The 24,164-nt window shown below is 33.7% G+C and overlaps 1 protein-coding gene, 1 long non-coding RNA gene and 1 pseudogene across 2 annotated transcripts in view; all 3 read left to right on the forward strand.

The window, feature by feature from the left end:
• The window catches only part of LOC104736942 (transcription factor bHLH81-like), a 2,408-nt gene extending 1,929 nt beyond the window's left edge, over nucleotides 1-479 (forward strand). The window contains exons 4-5 of the mRNA XM_010457031.2: nucleotides 1-65; nucleotides 206-479. Coding sequence (XP_010455333.1) covers nucleotides 1-65; nucleotides 206-259 — 119 coding nt within the window. The 3' untranslated portion in view covers nucleotides 260-479. The remainder of the gene's footprint in view (nucleotides 66-205) is intronic.
• On the forward strand, nucleotides 12,130-13,217 carry LOC109128367 (annotated as a pseudogene).
• Nucleotides 15,646-16,646, forward strand: LOC104736943. Its single transcript, XR_759664.2, has 3 exons — nucleotides 15,646-15,918; nucleotides 15,995-16,151; nucleotides 16,257-16,646. It is a non-coding gene; the product is annotated as an uncharacterized LOC104736943 (long non-coding RNA).

Genomic DNA, 24,164 nt, shown 5'->3' on the forward strand with positions numbered 1-24,164 from the left:
CCAACACTGCAGACATGTTAGAAGAAGCTGTAGAATACGTGAAAGTTCTTCAAAGGCAGATCCAGGTAAATAATCTAAGTGAATGTATGGTAACCCAATAGATGATTTAAAAATGATTATTCAAAGAATTATATAGTAAAAAAGAGGTTTTAACATTGAATTGTCCATTTCTGATTTGGTTTTCATTTTGGTGTGCATAATTTAGGAGTTAACAGAAGAACAGAAGAGGTGCACATGCATTCCTAAAGAAGAACAATAAGGTCTGCCCCTGATTTGTGGATAAATGGCAAGGATCTGATCGAAAAATTCGAAAGATGATCTTAGCTTGAGTTAGATGGGTGTGTCAGGTTGATAAGTATAGTATTTGTTAAATGGATGTAGGTGTAAAATATTTTTTTTTTGGTACAATAATGAAGAAAGTTAACAAATTAATGGTAACACATATATATTCTTTATAAGAAATGACTTTTGAGGATGTATTCGTATCATTAATTTGGATTAATTTTTTTTTTCATTTTTTTTCACTCTGTTTAATGATATTAAAGTATTTCCAAAAAGTTTACCAACGAAGAAAGAATCGCTCGAGCTTTTGTCTACATATTTAGTTATGTCGTCATTCCTCACTTTTTAGTTTATCATACCAAGCAAACTAAGATCAATTCCAACAGACCTTAAACCCTACAAATTTGAAGGTTTTTAGTTCCAATAGAATTTTAAACCTTTAATTAAGGGTTTAAATAGTAAACTTTCAAATTTGAGGGTGCACTATTCAACCCCTTAAAATTTTATGTATATTTCATTTTAGTCTTTATAACTTTTCTATCTTACAAATATGTCTAAACAAGTTTAATTGTTTGAAATCTATCTATATAAATTCAATTGTTTGATTTATATCTATATACATTCTATTATTTGAAATATATCTATATAAATTTATTATTTGAATATATCTATGGAAATAATTATATTGAATAACTTTATATTTTACATGTAGTTTTATTTTATATTTTTGATATATATATATAGATTATATGTTGTTTTATCATAGAAGGTATTGTATTTTATTAATATTGTTTGATATATTTTTTCATTGTGTATTTTATATTTATCTATGAAAGTTTTCTGATTATAATAAATTATTAGTAAAATTGTGGACTATAATGTAAATAGAAAAAATTTAGAAATAAATTTGAGAATGTATCATTGGAGTAAATCACCTTGGAACCTTTATTTTGAAGATGAACTTGCATTAAAACGAAGACATTGTTAGAGATGCCCTAAGGGTAGAAACCACTCTTTAAAATAGAAAGTCCAAATTCGAGAATATGGAATCCGACCGCATCATCCACTTGTGCTGAGACCTGAAGGAAATGAGTCAGTTTTGTAGAGCTGGACGGCATTAACTCTATAGTCTCGCTTGCCAAAGAATGCATTTTAGCTTTGATACGTGGCTCTCTGACCCTGTAAACTCTAGATTTTGTGACGTACCAACAGTATATCATTTAGAGTATATTTTCGTACTCAGCTAGGTCTTGAATTCGGTTTATATTCACCATTTAGTCTCTTGGTCAAAAATCAATAAATCAACACTTAAAAAAATTGGGATATCAAAATCTCGTAATTAACCAGAAAATTCTTGCAACAAATTCTGATAATGATGCTTTTCTTATTAATACTAGGTTTTAAACCTATGCTACGCTTGAATTTATTTGATATATTTTGATGAAAATTATATACGATTGATGACCTTTGATGAAATATTATCTTCTAAAAATTTCAAATAGTATTAAGAAAAAAAAAATTTAGATACAAAATTTTTAAAAATATAAAAATCAGTTGCATTATAAAATCAAATCTGATCGAAAAATCATGGAAATAATAAATAAGTTGTGTTTGTTTTTATTATAATCCTAGGAAAGCAAATAAAGTTGATGCCAAAGGTGTAAAATAATTTTGAGAATGTTTGTCATGAGATCCAATACTCATGATACTAGGATTTTTGTGTGTCCTAGCATATATTTATCATGCATTAACTAGGATAACTCATTGTTTTGCATCATTTTCTAGTCCTTTCTATACACTTTGCATGTCTAGGTAGTTCTTGAATCATCCTTGCATACATTGTGCATTTTGGAGTATTTCAGGTATCTAGGAGACGTCAGGAACGCATCACTCGACCCATCCACTGCACAACACTCCCGGAACCGTCTCTCGAGCCAATCTCACAACACTCCCGGATTCGTCTCTCGAGCCAATCTCACAACACTCTTCAACTCGCCGTTCGAGTCATCGTTCGAGTCGCCGTTCGAGCCACCGGTCGAGAGATTCAGCTTTTGACGTCTTCATTAAAGTTGTAGATAATTGAGTCATCTTTTCAATGTCGTTTGTTTCAATCCAATCGAAGGTGTGGTTCAAGAGTTATCACCGTTTTAGTGGATACACATACACCCAGCTCGAGTCGCATCACCTCCACTCGACCAAGCTCGAGTCGCATCACCTCGACTTGATTTGTTCCACTCGACCGCACCCCAGGGCGAGACGACACGCGACTCGACCGCACATGTTGGTTTCACACACTTTAGGAGATTCCCGAACCGACGCCCTATCTTATCGTTTTAAGTTTTAGGGTTTTCCATGTTGGACTACTACAAATACGTTTTGTTAAGTCTTGGCTGAGACATCACATCTTTTATCTCATTTTCGTTTTGTTCTTAAGGTTCTACCTAGCCACCAAAAACGTTTTGAGACTTTGTATCCAGATATCTTTTAATCCGTTTTGTTTTTGCATTTGATTTCTTCTAAAAAGTTGTTCATCTCATTCTTGTCTATCTTATTATGCTTTGTTCAATGTTTTCTGGATTTTTGTCTATGGTGATGATTTTCGGATCTGAGTAGTGTTAGAGTTCTTGGGGATGAGATAGACTAGGTGGATGATCTTCGAATGTAGAGTGTTTAAGCTTTGATTTGTATGATTCCCTTCTGCACTAGTGTTAGAAATACTGGTTTCTCTTTGATCAATTGGAACTAGGTTCGAGACATTTCCTCACCCAAAAGGTGTTTGATGAAATGTATGACCAACTAGTGCCAGAGACTTACGTTCCTAACCTAAGAGATTAGTTGTCTAGGATGTTTGTTGACGTGAATGAACTTGTTTGTCATCCCTGCTCAACCATGTTTCTCTAGCGAGAGCTAGGTATGAAAGTGGTTGAGTCTGAGTAGCTTTTGCCAAGAGATTGGATTAGCTAAGTTGTGATGTTCATTGTTTAGGGATAGATCGCTTGTGGCATGTTAAACACTCTGTAGACTAGGATACTCCACCAACATCAATTATTCCCATCCTTAGGACTTCTATCTTTTGATTGATATTGCAATCCTGAGATTGTTTCGTTTGTTCATGCTTAAAATCATTTTCGGTTTCACTTATTCTTGTTCCCTTCTTGTCACACATATTCGTTTCTAGTTCTGTGACTCAATTCCGTTTTGCATTCTGATTACTCTAGGATTGTTAGACATAAAAACACTTTTTTTTTTATTTGGCTGAACGTGTGATATTTTGATTGCATCTCAATTGTTAGTGAAGTTTCCCAACTGGATTGACACCTTAAGTTTTACAACTGCATAAGGTTAATTGAACCTACTAGGACACACAATAATCCTAGTATCAACTCAAAAAGAACACTAAACTTGGAACATAAGAGCAAGTACACAAGTAATCCTCGTTGTCTGTAATTGTCCTGATATCTAAGTCTCTAAAGTATCTGTTTTCTCCGATCATGTAAGCTCTGTGGGGACTGGAGGAGCGTATTCCATCGTCATCGTCATGAAAAACAACTGCGGCGCTCTCTTCCTTGTCAATGAGGAAAGTCCCAAAATAATAGAGTGGTATCATATCATCAACGGCTAAGAACTTGCTCCACGACACGACACTGGCTCTATCTTAGTAGTAACCCAAATCTGCATCCCATATCTATTAGAAGGTTGGAATAGCACCGCAAGCTGCTCTTCTCCAAATGAAGACAGAGTCACAATATCATAATATGACTCCAACGGTAGAGGCATATGATGTCTAGATCTCTCTTCAGTAAAATCAAAACAGTGTAAGAAATCAGGTACGGAATTGTCCATAGCTATAGCGCCCCAGTACGTATTTCCCTTCAAAGATATGCAACTTAACATTAACGCTATATCATGTCTAGGAGTGACATCAATAACCCTCCATGAATTAGACTTGAACTCGTACATCTTGGTCGCATAATATCCTTTCCTCCTCGGAGAAATAAAAAATCTCAAAATTTTATAAGCGCGACACGATTTGCTCTTGTCATATCCGATAACATGGGTGTATCCGAGAAGAAGAGATCTGTATTCAACGCAAATCCACCGAGTATGCCCTATATAAGGGTTCCATACCACGAGCCTAATGTTGTCTTTCGTAGTGCATAACAATAAACCCTCGCAGTGATATATTTCGTATATAGCCACATCATCATGATCGTTTAGGCTAATAAGTTTACCTCTACGCTTTATTTTTGGACCAGTGTTAGTTGTGAATTCCAATGAGATTGAGGCTTATTAGAAAAGCCCTTCAATTTACCACCAGATCCTCAGAAACTCCCTTTCTCTTGCCAATATTGCTGCATTACCAATGTGCTCAGAAGATCTGACATCTTCATTGTTTTTTGTTTTCAAGTTACGGTTTCTTCTAAGTTATATTTTTTATATCTTTTATATATACTAGGTTTTGAACCCACGCGTAGCCTGAGTTTATTTGATATATTTTGATGAAAATTATATAAGACTGGTGATCTTTGATGACATATTATCTTATAAAAATTTTAATTAGTATTAAGGACAAAAATAAATTTCAGATACACAATTTTTAAAAATATAAAAATCAGTTGTGTTATAAAATCAAATCTGATCAAAAAAATCATGAATTTAACTCGACTTTCAGGTGAGGCAGATTAAACTAGTGACCTCACATCCTAAACCATTTCTTTGACCACCAAAACAATGAAACAACTTTATAATCATGAATTTATCTCGTTTTTTATATTTAATTGATCGCTACCACTTATGTTTTCATGTTTTTTATTCAATGTTTTTCTATTCTTCATATTCTTTCTTGTCGTTTTCATTGTCAAATTTTATGGTAATTGTCATCGTTACTTTTACCGTCCGGTTCTTCGTTATACACTTTTTCTTCTTCTTTCTCATAATATTCTTCACATTTTCCACTGAAAAACCTTTTTTTAGACTACCACACAACTTGTTAACCCATCAGAGTCCAAGACGAAAATCATGTTTTTCTCATAAAATTTGTGCAATTCATGAAGACCATCATAGTCAACACATGCACCCAATTATTGATAATTTCATCCATATTATTCGGGTTTAGATCCACCCATATTGAAACTTCTCAAACTAAAATCTTTATTTGCAGAATAAATAATATGAACACATGTATAGTTAAAACAATATTTGTGCTTTTCGTCGATCCTTCTACTTTAAACAAAAATAACATCAAATCAAGGTCTTGCGACGTCAATCCTTCTTTTTTAGACTTACAAATAAAATTTTTACTGCAAGAATATCAAATCATCCGTAAAGTTATACCCAAAAAAACATGTTTTACAGCTCATGAGAGATATAAAGCACAAACGAAGATAAGTAAGATATTTTCAAGATATTAAAAAGTTTGATATATATTATTTAATAATTCTTAAACTTTAAAAATTTTAATAGAGATTAAATATTTAAAATATTTTAAACTTTAGATATAGTTTAAATATTTATAACATTTTTTTTAGAGTTTAAATAGTTAAACTATTTTAAATTTTTTATGGAGGTGTTTATAATATTTTTAAACCTTTATAAAAGATAAGAACTTTCAATATTTATAATATTTAACTTTTAATTTTTTTAGATATTATAATATTTTTTTGAAACTTTTTAAAGTTTTAATTCGATCACATAAAAAACTAGATCAAACCGAATAAGACTTTTAAACTTGGACGCATGATAAATCAAGCTTTCCTGCTCATTCGTTGTTGGAAACATATTAATCTTATTTATACTGGTTCTGAACCATTGTCTAAAAAAATTCTAGCCGATGTGGGATGTTGTACATAATTCTTTTATTTCCATAAATTTAAAATTATGGAAATTTAGAAAATGTTAATGAATGACATGTCAAATCCTGATTGGTTGTTTAAAATAATTTTTAATATATAAAATTCTGGAAATTTAGAAAATGTTAATGAATGACATGTCAAATCCTGATTGGTTGTTTAAAATAATTTTTAATATATAAAATTCTGGAAATTTAGAAAATGTTAATGACTGACATGGCAAATCTGGATAGACCGTTTAAAATTCTATGTGGATGCTTTTATTTAGTATAGATTTTTTCTTTTAATATTATCCCGCTATAACATTAATCAAACTATAGCATATTAGCATAACACAACTATCACACAGATTGTTTTCGTCCTATTCAATCATTTTTGGAATTTTGCCTAAAACATTGCATATAGGTACATATACACTACTAAAGTTAAAAGGACATAACGCGTTGAACATTACAATAACATGTAGGCCTCATGTTTTCACCGAAGATTCAACGTCAAATTTTCAAAGATTCCCACAAACAAAGTTTTATTTTTCCCGACATATAAGGTTTATCTGATAGATTACAAGACCACGTATTTTCCCACTGATTCTGTGCCCACTGTCGTTATAAGTTATCACAACGACTTTTTTTCTTTTTAATGTTGAAAGCATATTAAAAGATGAAACTATAGTTGTCGTTGACTCGTTATTAATGCAAACAAGGACTTTTGTAAAGTTTGGATTTATAAATAAGTAGATGTATTTTCTCAATATCAAACTTCAAAAAGGCAGTAAGAGAAATGAAGGAGAAGAGAGCTTTGTTGAAGTCACTGATCCTATCCATGTTATTCTTCAGTTTAACCTTCCAAATGGTGGCTGCAGAGAGCTACTGTCATGTACAAAGTCGGGTATTAGTGAACGCGTGCAAGAGGTTTGATTTTTAGGCAGTTTCCAACTGTTGATTGTTGTGTTAGAATAAGTAGGACTCCTATGTGGTGCGTTTGTTCTATCATCACCCCGCAGCTCGCGGCTCTCGTCAATGCCAATGATGTCAGTTACATTGTTGGGGTCGTTCGTCGATGCGGTCCACCCGTAGCTCGCGGTACCAAGTGTGCAAGTAAGTGCCTATCAGCTTATGAAATTTAAAAGTAACATTTCTTCTTTATTTGCCAACAGCCAAAAGTTTCAACATTCGTTTTCTGAGGGTAGGTAACAAATGTACAATCAACTTTATATGTGACAGGATCAATCAACACTAGTACGTGTGTACACTACTTACTAGCTAGTTAGATACTATATGTGTTTTAAGCACCGAAATTTTAACAAACTCTCAAACATTATAGAACAAAACATTATATTTTATTATTGAATTTTCTAATAAAATATTATTTTTCATCCCATATTGGGCGGAGAAAATGGTTACAATGAAAAGAACAAAGTTACAGAACAGTGAGATATTCCGGTAACGATCACCGGAAAAAGAGATATGAGATGCTACGGGTGATGAAAACACAAGGTCAGGACGAATAAAACCGGTAGTAACAAAGGAAACTTTTTGCAGTTACACTCCAATTCTAAGATCCTTTCTGGAGTTACTCGTTCTTGTCGCTGATCTGTAGGCCCGACCAATAGGTGAAATGAACTGGTCTATTTTTTATAATATAGTAATTATTTAGCGATCTCATACTCACTAACAACCTAACAACATTCAATTCAAACAGCAAAAATACTAAAACATTAAACCAGAAATTATCCAACAAATAAATCCAGTAATCAATTCAACATTAATCAATAACCAATAACCAGCAATGTTATAAAGCAAATAACCAGCAACATAACATCATTCTAATGATCGACTCTAGCAGCCTTAAAAGAGCCCGTCATCAATCAAACGAGCCACTAGACCATCCTCCTCTTCATTGCTTTGATTCTACGATCACACTTTGCCTTTACCTGCACTGCAACACAAAAGAGATGCATAAGTATTTCCATAAATCAAAACATGTAACAAACAAGACTTGTCAGCCGTCTGCTGAACACTGGTGTCGATCGACACCCACCTCCAGTGTCGACCGACACCCTCCTCGGTCCTTTGCAAAAAATCACGAGTTGGTGTTGATCAACACCAATACCCTAGCAGCGAATCCAGATGCAACCATCAACCGAAACTCGGCTTCCAAAGCCACCCATCGTTCAGGGAACACCACAACAACCAAATAAGGCCATGGAAACCACGAAAAACACACAAACAAGAAAGGAATCAATCCACCAAACCATATAACACAGAAACCGAGAGATTTCATGTCCAAATAAGCCATTTTCATGCACTCACCTCTTGCTTTGGTTAAAACTGACGAAGAATAGCAAGATCTAAGCCTCATAAGAACCTTCAAATGTTACCCCACACTCAGATCTCCTTTCCAACGCTCAAATCACACCAAAACAGACACATGAAACCACATAAACTCACAAAAATACTTTTCCTCTATTCTCAAACTTTCTGGAGGACGAAAAGTGGCTAAAAGAAACAAGGGCGTCAAGTTTTCCCTTTAAATACCTGAGCACTAGGGTTTCCAATTAAAGCATGCTAAACCAAAGAAATGAGAAATAATCCACACATGAAGTAACTAGTTGTGTCGAGCGACACCCTTATGATGTCGGTTGATACCCCTTTCACCAAAATTTGGTTTGCGGATGTTACAATAGGACAAGCCAGTGAAGCCATGGATTCAGACCCCAATTAATTAAGGGCTTTTTGATACTATATTTTGTTTAGTCTTTTTCTCATTAATATTTTATGCAGGGCCTATTTAGAAAATTTGTAGGATTTTAGAACTAACTTATTATTATTTACAATAGTAAAAACTTTCTTACTTTGATTTTCTTTTAAAAATTTGGATTTTTGAACTGTTTTAAAAATGTGGAAACTTTATATGAATATCTAACCTGTATATTACTCTGTTCTATGATTTTTTTTATTATATATGAAAAACATGTTTATAAGTTTTGCTTAGGGCAACGAAATATGTCGGACCGACACTCGCCGTGGCAAACAATAAATCCAAAACGTCCTTCCTTGAATCGTCGACCTACATACACCCACACCCTAATCATTTTAACTCTCTCTTACTATATTCAAATAAGGGTGTGTTGTAGGTTTAGTACGTTTTCAGAAAGAAATTAAGTTTTTAGTACGTTCACTATTTATAATTGTGAAAGTAGATGTGAGAGAGTGTGTGGTTGTGTGAGGTCCGATTGTGTGTGAAGGTGAGAGAGGGTGTGAGAGATGTAGGATCCATTTGTGTGAGAGAGAGTGGGAAATTGTGTGTGAGAGATGGCGAGAGTGTGTGAGGGAGGATGTGAGAGAAAGAGAATTTATGTGGGATCTATTTGTGTGAGATATAATTTTTGTTTTTTTTTTAAAAAAAACACCCCATATCTTGTTATTCAAATATTTGATAATATAATTTTTTATATATTTTTTTTTTCAGATACAAAAATACTATATTTTTTCTTTATCATTTGATATGCATTTTATTTTATTATTTTTAATTTTATTAATATCACAACTGATGTATATGATTGTTCTGTACATATTTATTGCTGGATGATTGTTAATCCGTACACTGGATTGTTTTGATCAGTAAAAGTTTATGGCTGAATGATTATTATATATGTTTTTTTGGTGGAATTGATCTGTAAACGATTATGGCTGGATGTTTTTTGCTGGAATTGATATATCTAACAATCCAGTGTACGGATTAAAACCATCCAGCAATATATATATACAGAACAATAATATACATAAGTTGTGATATAATATATATTTTAAAATAATAAAACAAAATGCATATCAAATTATAGAGAAAAAAACATAAAAATATTTTGTTTCTAAAAAGTTTTAGAAACATATAATTATTAACAAAGATTTTAGTTATAAAAGAGAGAAATGTGATAAAATTTGTTAAAAATATTTAATATTATTAAATAAAATCATCAAACAAAATGCATATCAAATTATAAAGAAAAAAATCTAGACTTTTTGTATCTGAAAAAAATTTCGAAAAAATTAATATAATCAAGTATTTAAGTAACTAAACATGAGGGGTATGTTAAAAAAAAAAAAAACTACAGTGCCATTTTGCTACAGTGAGACACCACCTATTTCTATAATTATGAATAGTAAACGTACTAAAATCTTAATATCTTCCCAAAAACGTACTAAAATTACAAATACCTCTTCAAATAATTCAGCTAGTGATATCTAACCGTATTTAACCATAACTTAAAACAAAAATTGGACCAAAGCAAAGTTTAAGAATCCATAACTTAAAAAAAAAAATTCAATATTATCATATATTGGTGTTTTAACTTTCACCAATATATATTTATGGTGTTTTAGTGTTTTTATAAAATTAAACTAGAATAGGACACATGCTAGAGCACGGGTTGATATTCCTATAGTATTTTTTTTTTAAAAAATAATAAAAATAACATATATTGTTATGAATTCTATATTTTTATTTTTATTATATGTCACAAAAATATATTTGTTACCTTGTTAATTTGGTGAATATATCCAGTTTTTTTCTATTATCCTGTATATTTTTTACCTTTTTAAATTTGTTAGTGGAAAGTGTAAAATATTTGTTTAGAAAATTAAGTATAAGGAAACTGTTTGTTTATATATTTATTAAGATGTACATCCGTTTGTAAAAAATGATGTATATATATATATATTTATAATATTATAAATAATAACTTTAAGTTGTGTTATTTATTAAAAAATAGTAAAAATCTATTATGTAAATCTTACAAATAGAATGTTATATTAGTAAATGTACTTCCGTTTTAATAAAAAGGGGATGATGGTGCTTGCACAAGTTAAGAAAAGGGTTTTCAATCCTAATAAGAGTGACGAGAATAATTAACGTTTGTTCGTTGGGTCCAGGGAAGCCAAAATTTTAATAATCTCCATTCCAACAGAGATCATCATTATCATGGAGCATACATTTTAACTATTGGTCAGCTCACAGCCTCACAGCGTATGCGTTCTGGCAGTGGCATCACAGTCTTAGTCAAGTGCATGAGTATTTAACTAGTCAATATGTTAAAAGAAAGTTTGAGTAGAATGAGCCTGGTGGTATCTCACAACATAGATCAAATTAATACAAGTTTCAAAAGATTAATTTTGGTTGGTCGGTCCCAACGAGTACCATACAAAGATAATAATAATAGTAAAAGACTTAAAGAACCTCTAGTAGACTTAAATATTCTTGGGTTAAAAACTGTTTTCTTGTGATAAAGAAGAAGTGAAAACAGTCGCAAGTACGGGTTTAGGAGATTGATAATTCCCGTCGAACCTGAACGAGTTAGATCGAGATTTTGACCTCTATGGTTATATATCGCTGCAAAGAAGCCATAGCAATTGAAAGTTTGTGAAACTTAGGTATATCCCATTTGAAAATCGTCTCGCAAGTTGAAAAACAAAAATCCCCTAGTTCTGTATCCACAAAATTCCAGGTTCAAATTGGGGTTTTTGGAAGAGAATTCTGGTCATTAATAAGTAATCTACGCCAGATAGACGGTTGTTTTTGGCAGAAAAGGTGTCAGGGAAGCCATCAGAACCGTCAACATCGCAAGAAAACGGTAAACCCTAACAACGACAACGATTGCTTGTTGCGCAAGAAATAACAACGACAACGATTGCTTGTTGCGCAAGAAATAACTATGTGTGTCAAAAACAGAAACCCTAATCTGGATTTTGAATATGTGTTTCTTTCTAAATCTTTGTATCTGTTTTTAGAATTTAATGAAATGAATATTTCGTTATGAGTATAGGTTTTAGAATTTTTTAATCAATTTGACAAAGTATATATTTATGAGTCTCTCTAGCTATCTCATTAGATTTTATAATTGATCATAATTAGTATTAACGTTTGATGCACTCATTGGATACAATAACTGTCGCAGAGTAAGCTAAGGTTCTAGAAAGGTCAAACTGTGGAGCGATCAAAGATGAGCCAGAGAACAATACAGTCTTTAGAGCGTATTCCTCTTGATTTAAATGTCGAGATATTGCCAGTGAAATCGATTGTGTGATTTAGCTCCGTTTCCAAGCTATTGTCTTCAATAACCACCACTCCAGGTTTCATCAACTCGGTCGTGACACAGTCTTTGTCATCACGGCATTGTGTTATGCTAATCTTTAGAAAAAGGACAAGCTGTCCTTTTTTGCGTCTCCGAGTACACATTGGTCCTAAGGTGCAGAGATTTCAGTTTACAATTAACAATAATGGTAATATTCGACGTTACGAATCCGTCCACGGCTTGATTTACTTGGAAACTTCTACACATGAAATGTTTATTAGAAACCCTATCATGAAAAGCTTCTTCACTATACCTAAACTTGATGGCAACAAAGGCAGACCCCTAGCAGGATTTTGGGTTATGATCCGATCAACGGTAAATACAAAGTAGTATGCGTTCTTGTAGAAGAGAATATTGGGATTCTTACATTGGGTGCTCAAGAATCATGGAAAATACTAACTAAGGGCCGGTTTCCCTAGTCATAACTATGTGACAGGTTGTTTTGAAGGTTGTTTTGCTATGAAGGTTGTTTTGGTGATGCTTTGAGCCAAATGCGTGCCATAATGAGTTTTGATCTCAAATCTGAAAAGTTCATTTTGATTAAATATCCCAAGATAAGTCGGGAAGGTACAATTCATTGGGCATCTTTTGAGGGAAGATTAGCTTTGGTAAGTTCCACTCCCTCTGGAGTTGAATTATGGATTCTGGAGGATGGAGAGAATCACAACCAATGGATATATAAACATTTTCCTTCACCTCATGCTATCAACAAAGCAAAATGGAAGTTGATGGGTGTTACTGAGACTGGTGAATTTATTTACACATATTATGAAGCTTCTAAGTTTTGGCTTAAGGATAGAAGTATTTTATATAGATGGTTCCATATTATGTATGTTCGTCCGAAGAGAAACAATACGAGAGAAGTTATGTATGGAGGACTTGCAGATGACAATATTAGGCGACTTGATGATCTTACGGAAGACTTGACTGTTATACTATGTCACATTTGGACTTAGACTGTTATACAAATTCTATATTGTATTGACATTCTAAAGGATTTTAAAGTATTCTTAAAATCCTTTGTTATTTAATCGAGGATTTTTAAAAATCTTATGAAATCCTATGTTATTCAACTTAAGATTTATATAAAACCTTTTAAAATAATACAGAATCTCTTATTATTCACTCAGTAATTTTTAAAAACTACTTGAAATCTCTTGTTATTCAATATATCACAACTTTTTAAAAACTTGCTATTTTGAATGACTTTAAGAGACTTTCTTTTGTTTTTTAGTTGAAAAGTATGACAATAAAAAATCATACATATAGAGGTGGAATTTGAAAGATTTCAGAGAAAAAAAAAAGACTGAAGATCTTGAAGCCAAAAACCCCCGCCCTCATTAGCCACCTTCTCCACCAGTCTTAGTCTGAGCCGTCGAGTTTTCTGGGTTTGCCGGAGCAATACCAGAGTCAGAGTAAAGAGATAATGAATTATATTGGTTTAGATCAGTTTATGGGTATAATCAATCTCCCTTGAGCTCATAGAGAGTTTGATCAGTTTATTCATCGGACAAAAAAAAAAAAACATCACCATCACCATCTTACATGAACTGAGGACATAGCTACAACTATTGATCTGATTTTCTTTTGGTATTGTGTTGAAAAATATTTTAAAATCACCCAAAGTTTAATAGTCAAATCGCATAGAATCACATCTCATTTTCTTTTATTAAAATAGAAAAACTATAAAACACAATCAAATCTCCTAAAAAATTACTAGAATCTTTCAAAATTCTAAAATATTAAAATCCTACCAAATCCTTAAAACATCAAGTTGGTCCCTCATCTAAGACCATTTCAGCTGTTGAATTGCTGCAAGGAGCCTGTTAAAATAAAAAAAAATGATGAAGTGGATTGAACTATATTGAAATGAAATGGGGACCATCAAACCCACATGTCAGCTTATGAGTCAAAATACTTATTTTTATCTCACTTTATTTATTTAACATAAGTTATTGTTTAGGAAACAATATTTTATATATATATTTTCTATATAGAAATTCATCATTTCTTACTTTATAAATAGAAACTTGGTTCATTTATTTGGACATAAAAAATGTCATTTTACATCTTTAAAATAAATTGTTTTTGTGAAATAGATTCCAATAATAACTATTTAATATTCAAAATTCTACAAATTATTTTCTATCTAAATATAAAAAATTATCAGCAAAATAAAATAAAAAACAAAAAATGATAGGGTAAGGGGTTGAATTTATTCAATAAAACTAGTGTTCAAGTTAAATAAAAATGGATGTTGAATTATTAAGTAGAAGAGAGAGAAAATGACGCGGAGTGTTAAAATGTTAAAAAGAAGGTGTTAAAAAAGTAAACCATTGTACATAGTCTAACGTTCTTGAATAATATTTTCATACTCAAGAGAACATATTCCTAAATATTTGTCCTTGACTTGGGAAGTCTCTACCAATTGTGGACTGAAGCAAAGCTTCTTGAAAAGAAAGAGTATATATAAAACTATATTATAAGAGAAAATATTTCTGTGTTGTTGTATATAATTGTATATATATATATCTGATAATGAACTTTTTTTTATAACTTTTTTAGAAATACCCTTTCTTTTGTTCATTTGCATTTTTGCCCTCCTCTTATTTATAATGACTATTTTACCTCTACTTGAAAAATTATTTTAGTCAACAAAATAGAAACAAATTTTACCCGCCAAAAAAGTTTCTGCCATATTTTCCCGTCAAAATATTTCCGAAAATATTTCCCGCCAAAAATAAAATTGTCAAAAAAATTTGACAAAAGTTTAATCAAAAAAAATACAGCAAAAAAAATTGACAAGGCTTTTATAAGTTTTTAAACGATTTAAAAATATTTATAAGTAAAAACCTTATAAAAAATTTATAATGCCTTATTATAAAAAACCTTTTAAAAAAATTTAAAAACCATATTAAAATCTTATAAAATCTTTATACAACCTTGTAAACGCTTTTACAAGGTTTTTATTCTTTATCCTATAAAATACAAGTCACCTGTCCAATAAGGTTGTGCCACATCAGATTCTTTTCAATTAAATTTGTAAAAAAAATAAAACAAAATTCCTGAAAAAAATCTCCACCGATCGTGGATAAATAATTTTGTAAAAAACAAATACAAAACTAACAATGAAATAAAGCCACATCAGATTTTGTTTTCTTTTTTTTTTAATTATGGAAAAAAGAGTAAACCAGATCGTGTCAAAAAAAATAGGAATCTATTATACGAAACCGTAAAAAATCTCTCGACTATTAAATATGGTTTTCATTTGCTGTATAAATGATATTAAGTGGGTTAACCTATAAGTGGGTTTTTGACTTATGCACAATATATGAAGCCCACAAACATACCAATAAATAACCCTAAGCATCAAAACACGTGTGTTTACCTTTTCATCTTCTCTCCTCTGCTCGACGAGAAGCACAACTCCACTAACAGATCCACGTTCATGGTGGTTACAAAAATTCTCATCTTCTATATAAATTTTCTTCAACTTTCTCTAAACACAATAAAACGCACCTCAAAACCTCTTCTATTTTGTTACTAAAAAAAAACCTCTTCTATTTTCAATTACCAATGCACCACCAGATCAAACACGAAAACCTCTTTCAATTTCAGAAACCTAAATCCTGTTGAAAACAACAATTATTTTAGGAGGTAAGTTCTTTAGCTTTTGTTCATATCTATTACTTTTTTCTTCAATGCATATTAATTATGATTTCTATTGTTTCAGATTGAAGATGCCTCTCGATTTTACTTTTCTCTTAAATCTAAATTCTTTAAAAAAACAATGGAAGATCAGAGTTTTAATAGCCAGGACATGAAAATTTTATCCAAAAGACAAACTTGGAGTTATTTTGGGCATTGAAGCAATTCTCGTGGATGCAAAGGTTAGTGTCCTTAATTTTATAAATTTCCCTTTACATTATAGTCTTTTCAAAAATACAATCGAATAACTAAAAATAAAATTTGCATATTTTTTATTTCCTGGACAGGGGGATCGAATTCAAGCATCAGTGAAAAACACATTAGTTAGAAAATTCAAAAAGAAATTGGTGGAAGAAAGGTTTTGTGATATCATGAATTTTGAAGTTCGTGATAACCTTGGTGACTACAAAGGAACTGCACATCCTTACAAGATTAATTTCATGTTTACTACATGGGTGAAGCCGTGTGATCCGATCCCAAGTATATCTCGCTTCACCTGTTATTCTTTCTCAGAGATTTCAACTCAAGCCAATGTGGATGATGTATTCTTCGCTATGTTTCCTCCTGCTATTCTACATGTCACTTTACTCTAAAATAGATTACCAAATCCTTTATCGTTTTAAAGTGGATCAATCTTTCTCAGTAAAGTTTATTTAAAAGGAAATTTTTTGACAATATCTTCCTTTCTGTTTATTTAAGCATTCCGATTTTCATTGTGTTATAGTTTGCATCTATTTCCATTTTTTCGCAGATATTATTGGAGAAGTTGTTGGTATGAGTCAGATTACTGAGAAAAGTTGCTGGAGAGTTTCACACTTTGTTATGAGCCTTAGCTTTTGATACAGATCTAGTAATAGGACTCGTCGTTAGTTAGCTAGAAAACAGAAGAACAACTAGAAAAACAGAGGGACGTAAACTTAAGCTTCCTTTAACCCAAGTCTCTTGCTTAGAGAATTAGGTTAATGTTGGAAGATAATTATTATTGATGTTTAGGAACCTATTTATAGATCCCATACAACCGACTTAACACCTTAACTAAAAGTAAAACTACCAAAACCCAGTTCTAAATAGAAAAGGAAACATAACATTTTTAAAGAACTAGAAGCTTCTCAATCCTTCTTCTTCCTTCTATGATACTTAATACCAAAGTGTGTATCACTACTCCCCTTCTCGACTAAGTGCTTGTCCTCAAGCTCCAACTCTGGATACGCTTCTAAGAGCTTGTCTGCATCTTCCCAAGTCGATTCATCCTCTGCATCTTTAGTCCATTTGACCAACACTTGTCTCTTATCTCCTCGCATTCTTGCTTTCAACAGTGTTAGTGGTTTCTCTGGCACCAATCGACCCTGTAGAACTGGCGGTAAAGTTGGCTCTTCTTGAGAGCGAGATCCCTTATGACCCTTAAGTAGTGAAACATGAAACACAAGATGTATCTTGCAGCCGTCTGGAAGACGTAGGCGATATGAAACTGTACCAACCCTATCCAATATCTCAAATGGCTCGTAAAACTTAGGAGACAGTTTAGTAAAAGCTTTCTTGGTTACAGTCAATTGTCGATAGGGCTGGATCTTGAGCCACACCCATTCGCCAATTTTAAATTCCTCAAACCTATGACTTTTATCATATGCAAGCTTCATTCGTTGTTGAGCCTGTAGAAGCCATTCTCGAGCTGTGATCAAAAACTCATCTCGCTCTTCCAGCGCAACATCCAATGCTTCAACCTTAGTATTTCCTCCCGCATAATCCAGCAGCCTTGGCGACTCCCTCCAATACACCACTTGAAATGGTGTTGCCTTAAGACCAGAATGAAACGACGTATTGTAACAATACTCCACCCACGACAACCAGCTCAACCACTGTGTTGGGTGATCTCCCGTTAAACACCGTAGAAACATTTCCAGCGTTCGGTTAACGACTTCAGTTTGCCCATCTTTCTGAGGTCGGTAAGCTGTAGTGAAACATAAGTCTGTCCCCACCAATTGAAACAACTCCCTCCAAAAAAAACTTCGAAAGATATTGTCTCGATCCGTAACTATGATCTCAGGAATGCCATGTAAACGAACAATATCTCGGAAGAATGCTTGAGCGGCTGAACCGGCTGTGTAAGGATGGCTTAAAGCAATGAAGTGAGCATACTTAGAAAAACGATCCACCACGATTAGAATCACCGTTTTCCCTGATACTTTCGGCAAAGCCTCGACAAAGTACATTGATATGTCGGACCAAATTTGAGTTGGGACCGGAAGTGGTTGAAGCAAACCACCAGGTTGTAATGTTTCCCACTTGTTCTTTTGGCAGACCTGGCATTCACTAACAAATTCTTGAACCGCCTTCTTCCAGCCCTTCCAATAGAAATCCCGACGTATCCGCTCCATTGTTTTTTGTACTCCTTCATGGCCAAAGTTGTGAAATGCAGAAATGACCTCTCTCACCAGTACAGAGTCAGCGGCGAGATAGGCTCGACCTTTGAAAAATATTAGTCCATCATAAACCTCCCAATCGTGAGACTCTCTCCACGAATTATCTTATCTCGTACTTCCGCCATATTGATTTGGTTTTCTACTTCAGCACGTAACCTTGCAAAAATTCCTGTATTAGATCCTCGTAACGCATACAAAGCACATTTGCCCTCCTCTTCTTCCTCACCACGCCGTGACAAAGCGTCAGCCACCCTATTAGACTTGCCCGAACGAAATTCAACAGTAAAATTAAATCCCAACAACTTGCTGATCCTATGTATTTGTGGAGACGTGGAAAGCCGTTGTTCCAATATAAATTTCAAACTATAATGATCAGTCCAAATTAAGAATTGACGACCCCATAGATACGGCCTCCAATGCAACACCGCCTTTGCTAATCCAATGAGCTCTCTTTCATAAGCTGCAAGCTTGTGGTGTCGTTCTGCAAGTTTCCTACTAAAGAATGCTATCGGATGTTCCTTTTGGTGAAGAACTGCTCCAATCCCACTACCCGAAGCATCACACTCGACAATAAACTCTTTAGAGAAATCTGGTAGTGCCAAAACCGGAGCCTCAGACAATGCTCTCTTGAGAGTTGTAAATGTTGCTTCAGCCTCGTCATTCCAAAAAAACCCTGTTTTCTTCAAAACACTCGTTAATGGAGCTGCGAGAATGTCATAATCGCGTATAAACTTGCGATAATATCCGGATAACCCTAAAAATCCACGAATAGCACGTGAAGACATGGGTCTCGCCAATCTCTAATTGCTGATACCTTCGACTCATCCACCTTGACTCCAGCACGGGAAATAACATGTCCAAGATATCCCACTTCCTCATTTCCAAAGAAACACTTGGAATGTTTTTAAAAGAGCTTATGAGCTCGTAAAAGTTCAAAAACCGTCCTCATATGAACCAGATGTTCTTCCCATGTCGAGCTGTAGACTAGAATATCATCAAAAAAAACGAGAACAAATTTTCGGAGTATGCCTTGGAACACTGAATTCATGAGACTTTGAAACGTTGATGGTGCGTTTGCAAGGCCAAATGGCATAACTAGAAACTCATAATGACCATGGTGAGTTCGAAAAGTCGTTTTCTCAATGTCTTCGTCAAACATTCTCACTTGGTGATATCCCGAGGTTAGATCAAGCTTAGTAAAGTAATGTGGCCCGTGCAACTCATCTAAAAGCTCATCCACTACTGGAATTGGAAATTTGTCTTTAAAAGTCACCTTATTAAGTTCTCTGAAATCAATACAAATTCTCCATGTATTATCCGCTTTTTTCACCAACAAAACCGGAGAGGAGAATGGTGAAGAACTTGGTCTTATAACCCCATTTCAAAGCATTTCAGCACACTGTCTCTCAATCTCATCTTTCAACAGATGTGGGTAACGATAAGGTCTCACTGCCACCGGATCTACTCCGCCTATCAATCGAATCCTGTGATCAAAAGCTCTCTGCGAAGGTAGTCCTGTTGGCTTATCAAACAATTCTTCAAATTCAAATAGTAGCCCATCAAGCAATGCTGGGGAAGGTTGCGTTGCCAGTGTGTGTACCACAGACTCTCTACACGGCCTTTGAGAAACAGATTCAGATTCACTCTCTCTCATTGTTGTAAAAATCTCTTCTTCGTCTCCGATCCATTTCTCCAAAGGACCATTTCTGCTGATTGTATTAAGAGTTGCTCCCTTATCTTCCCTTACATCAGCTTCCCCATACCATTTAACCAATGTATCTCCGCGGACAAACTCAATAGTCCTTGCCGGGCCATCCAAATAACTCGACCGAGAGCGTTTAATGGAATTGCAAAGCAATCTGTGACAAACTGATGTCCTTGCACCATCATTGTACGTCCTTTACATAATCCATCCACCTGACACTTCCCACCATCGGCCAAAGCTACGACCCTTCCAGGCTTTCGTATCATTGGAACACCCAATTTTTCAGCCACACTACTTTTAATGAAGTTGTGAGTGCTGCCTATGTCCAATAAAATCCATCCTGTTGCACCCGCAATATCTGCGTTGACTTGAAACGTACTTTTAGTTTATTCCCCTTTCATGGCATTTATAGAAAGCTTCAAATCTCCGTCTTCTAAAAATTCATCTGCTTGGTCTTCCCCATCCCTTACTAGCTCTATGCGGAATAAAATTGATTGACACTTGGGTCCCGGTGCATAAATCTCATCACAATTGAAACAAAGACCTTTTGTCTTTCTCTCTGCCATTTCCGAGAGTGTAAGTTTCTTATGAAACTGTTTTGGCGAACTGGTTTTGACCGAAGTGTTCTCTGTCCCTTTTTCAATCTGATGCACTTGACCCCCCATGGGACTTGGTTTAGAAAAAGAGGTCATATATCTTATCGTGGGAGCTGAGTGTCCTCCAAACGTGCGCACTCGTCTATCCCCAGCTATCTTATATTCATTATCTCTAGCATACTCCATAAGTTTAAAAATTGTTTCAGGTTGCAAATACTCCACTTCCTTGCGTAAACTATCCGTCAAACCCACACAGAACTGCCATAATTGTTGGTCTCCTGATAACTTTGTTTGTCTTCCCAAACATTCTTCAAACTGATTACAATATTCATCAACTGTACCAGTATGACGTAAGTTACAAAGCTCACCTATCGGATTAACTGCATCCGCTTTCCCAAACCTGCTCTTACAAATCTTTTTGAACTCAATCCAACTTAGTTTGTGGGTAACCAGCCTTCTTAAGTTATTGTTCCAGTGATAAGCTTGACCGGTTAGCACAATTGTGGCTTGTCGAACTCTAGCATCATCATGGTAAATTCTTTGGTCTTCAAAATAGTCTTCACACTTCTGTAGCCATTCAACCACATTAGTAGTACCATCATACGGTGGAAACTCTATCCTTGCAGGCGGTAGTGTGCAACCACCACTTTCTCCACTTCTAAAATCATCTTCTCGTCCTCCCATATCTCCTGCGAAGTAGTTGGAGTAGGCTTCATCACCAATTGGTATCACATGCCAATCTCCTCCTCCGTCTGCTCTCCTATGCCCTCGGTCATTACCTTCAGAGCGCCCTGACCAAGGACCAATACACCCGTTTTCCCTTCCCTGTCTATCCTCACCACCATGTCCCGAGTACGTTCCTCGATTTGGAGTTGTTTTGACCATGGATGTGGATCCCTTTCCTCCTAACACTTGATTTGTTTGAGTCGCGAGAAGTGTAGGCTCCAAATTCCTGGCCTTGCTTTTCTTCTCAACTTCTAAAAACTCTGAATCCTCGGTGGAGTCCCCTTGGTTGTCTTTGACCGCAGCCTTGGTCATGTTTCTTTCTTCTCCTGGACTAGCCGTGGTTGCTTCTATCACCGTTAGAACTGAATCCAAGATAGCTTGTTGCGATGCTGTGTTCTCTTGTAGCTCCTTAATCGGAGCCAGTTTTTCATTGAAATCCTTCCTCATCTCAGCCATCTCCTTCATGGAATCTTTTATGTGCTCATCCAAGAGTTGAGTCATCGTTGCAATCATTGCCTTGAATCCTTCAGAGTCTCCCATCGGTTCGAACTGCTCTGATACCAAATTGTTATGAGCCTTAGCTTTTGATACAGATCTAGTAATAGGACTCGTCGTTAGTTAGCTAGAAAACAGAGGAACAACTAGAAAAACAGAGGGACGTAAACTTAAGCTTCCTTTAACCCAAGTCTCTTGCTTAGAGAATTAGGTTAATGTTGGAAGATAATTATTATTGATGTTTAGGAACCTATTTATAGATCCCATACAACCGACTTAACACCTTAACTAAAAGTAAAACTACCAAAACCCAGTTCTAAATAGAAAAGGAAACATAACATTTTTAAAGAACTAGAAGCTTCTCAATCCTTCTTCTTCCTTCTATGATACTTAATACCAAAGTGTGTATCACACTTCTTCATGTCTCTCTTTATAAACTGTACACCATACTTAGACCAGTTTTTTATTTCTCTTGCAGTGACACTATCATGGAGTGTACTTTATGGGAGAATCACGCTGAAGATGTATATTCTTATGTTACCAAAAAAACTGCAGGTCCTATAATATTACTTGGGAGTCTTATGAGGATCAAAAAAATTAATGGTAACAAATTCAATCTTATTACTAATTTATAATATGAACTCTTCTCTATACGCCCTATTAACAAAGCATTATTTTATATATAGGTAAAGTATCTGTTCAAAATTCTAGATTCTCTACCAAGTTGTTTTTTGATGGAGACCTATCTGAGATTGCTGAATTTAAAAAGCAGTAAGTCTTTTCTTTGTTTAAAATTTGGAAGGAAATACTTTGTTAAAAGGAAAAATTTTGTGCTATAGACATTAATTGTGTGCTCTAACCAGACACCAGTTCTTATAGATAGGATAGCATATCGTCTTTTTCATCGTTAGTTGGTTTAACTCCATAAGGATCTATTTACTGTTACCATTTCAACTATTAGTCTGATGCTATATATGATGCAAAGCTTTTAAGACTTAAGTTGACTTAAGTTTCTTAAGTCATAAATCTTGACATTATCTTCCTTTGTTTTCAACAAAACACTTCAAACTGGGCAATAGGGACTCAAATGATGTTCATAGAGTTTCTTAACTCATGACACCTGATTTGAGCGACAAAGTTGAAGATTCTTTTCCATTAAGTAGCTGAGAATCTGTTGATCAGATTACAAAAACTTCTCAGATATTTGTTTTCATATTCAAGTCTATGTAATATAAAGTTGATATATACTTATCTGATTTTTAAAATTTTCAGGAAAATACTTGCGTTACTTTTGCAAGAATTTTGGAATTTCGAAAAGACATTGAACGGTACTATGTTGGATGCACACAATGTTTGAAGAGGGCCATGCCCTACTTTAATCCAGAAACAGAAGCACTTGACCTCAACAAGTATTCATGCGATCATTGCTAACAAGGAAGAAACTTCAACAAGTATAAGGTAATGCTGACCTCAACAATATAATAAAGTTTGACAGTCCCATATCACAAGGACTAAAATATTTGCCTTCTTTCTCTTCCTCTCAGGTACAAAGTACATGTTAAAGTTGTTGATCATACAACTGTTTTTTCTTAATACTTTTAGTTTAGTTTTACATGATTATAAAATTTATACTTTTATATTTTCAAATACTTATAATTACTTTTTACTATTGCGATTAAGATAAAAAATTATAAAATTCATCTAAATTATAATATACAGTACTTACCAATATATTACTTTTAACAAATTAATGTTACTTTTAGTAGTAACGTATAAATTGATTGCTAAATTACCAAATTATATTGTTAAAATTAATAAAAATAAATTGATAATATAAAACCAATTTATATTGTAAAAATAACTTATAGTTCTATTATATTAAATTTGACAAATAATAATTTCGTGCATACGCACGGGTCAAAATACTAGTAAGGTATAAATTCCAAATTTTTTGGCGGGAAAGTCAAATTTCATAATTTTTGTGGGAATTGTGTTTCATCTTTTGGCTGAAATTTTTTTCGATTATGGTGACTGTAGATTCTTGATGTCACTCAAAGAAAGGTTAATTTTGTCAATTTGTACATAAAAATTGGTTGTTTTGAAATTGGTAAACATAGAAAGATATTTTTGAAAAGAGTATAGAAAATGGTATTTTTGAAAATACCTCTTTTTTCGAGAGAATACCTTATATGAGTAGTAACTCATATAAATTAATTTACTATATGACAATGATATATTTAGAATAATTATGAT

This window comes from Camelina sativa, chromosome 13 (assembly GCF_000633955.1).
Source record: "Camelina sativa cultivar DH55 chromosome 13, Cs, whole genome shotgun sequence".
Lineage (NCBI taxonomy): Eukaryota > Viridiplantae > Streptophyta > Magnoliopsida > Brassicales > Brassicaceae > Camelina > Camelina sativa.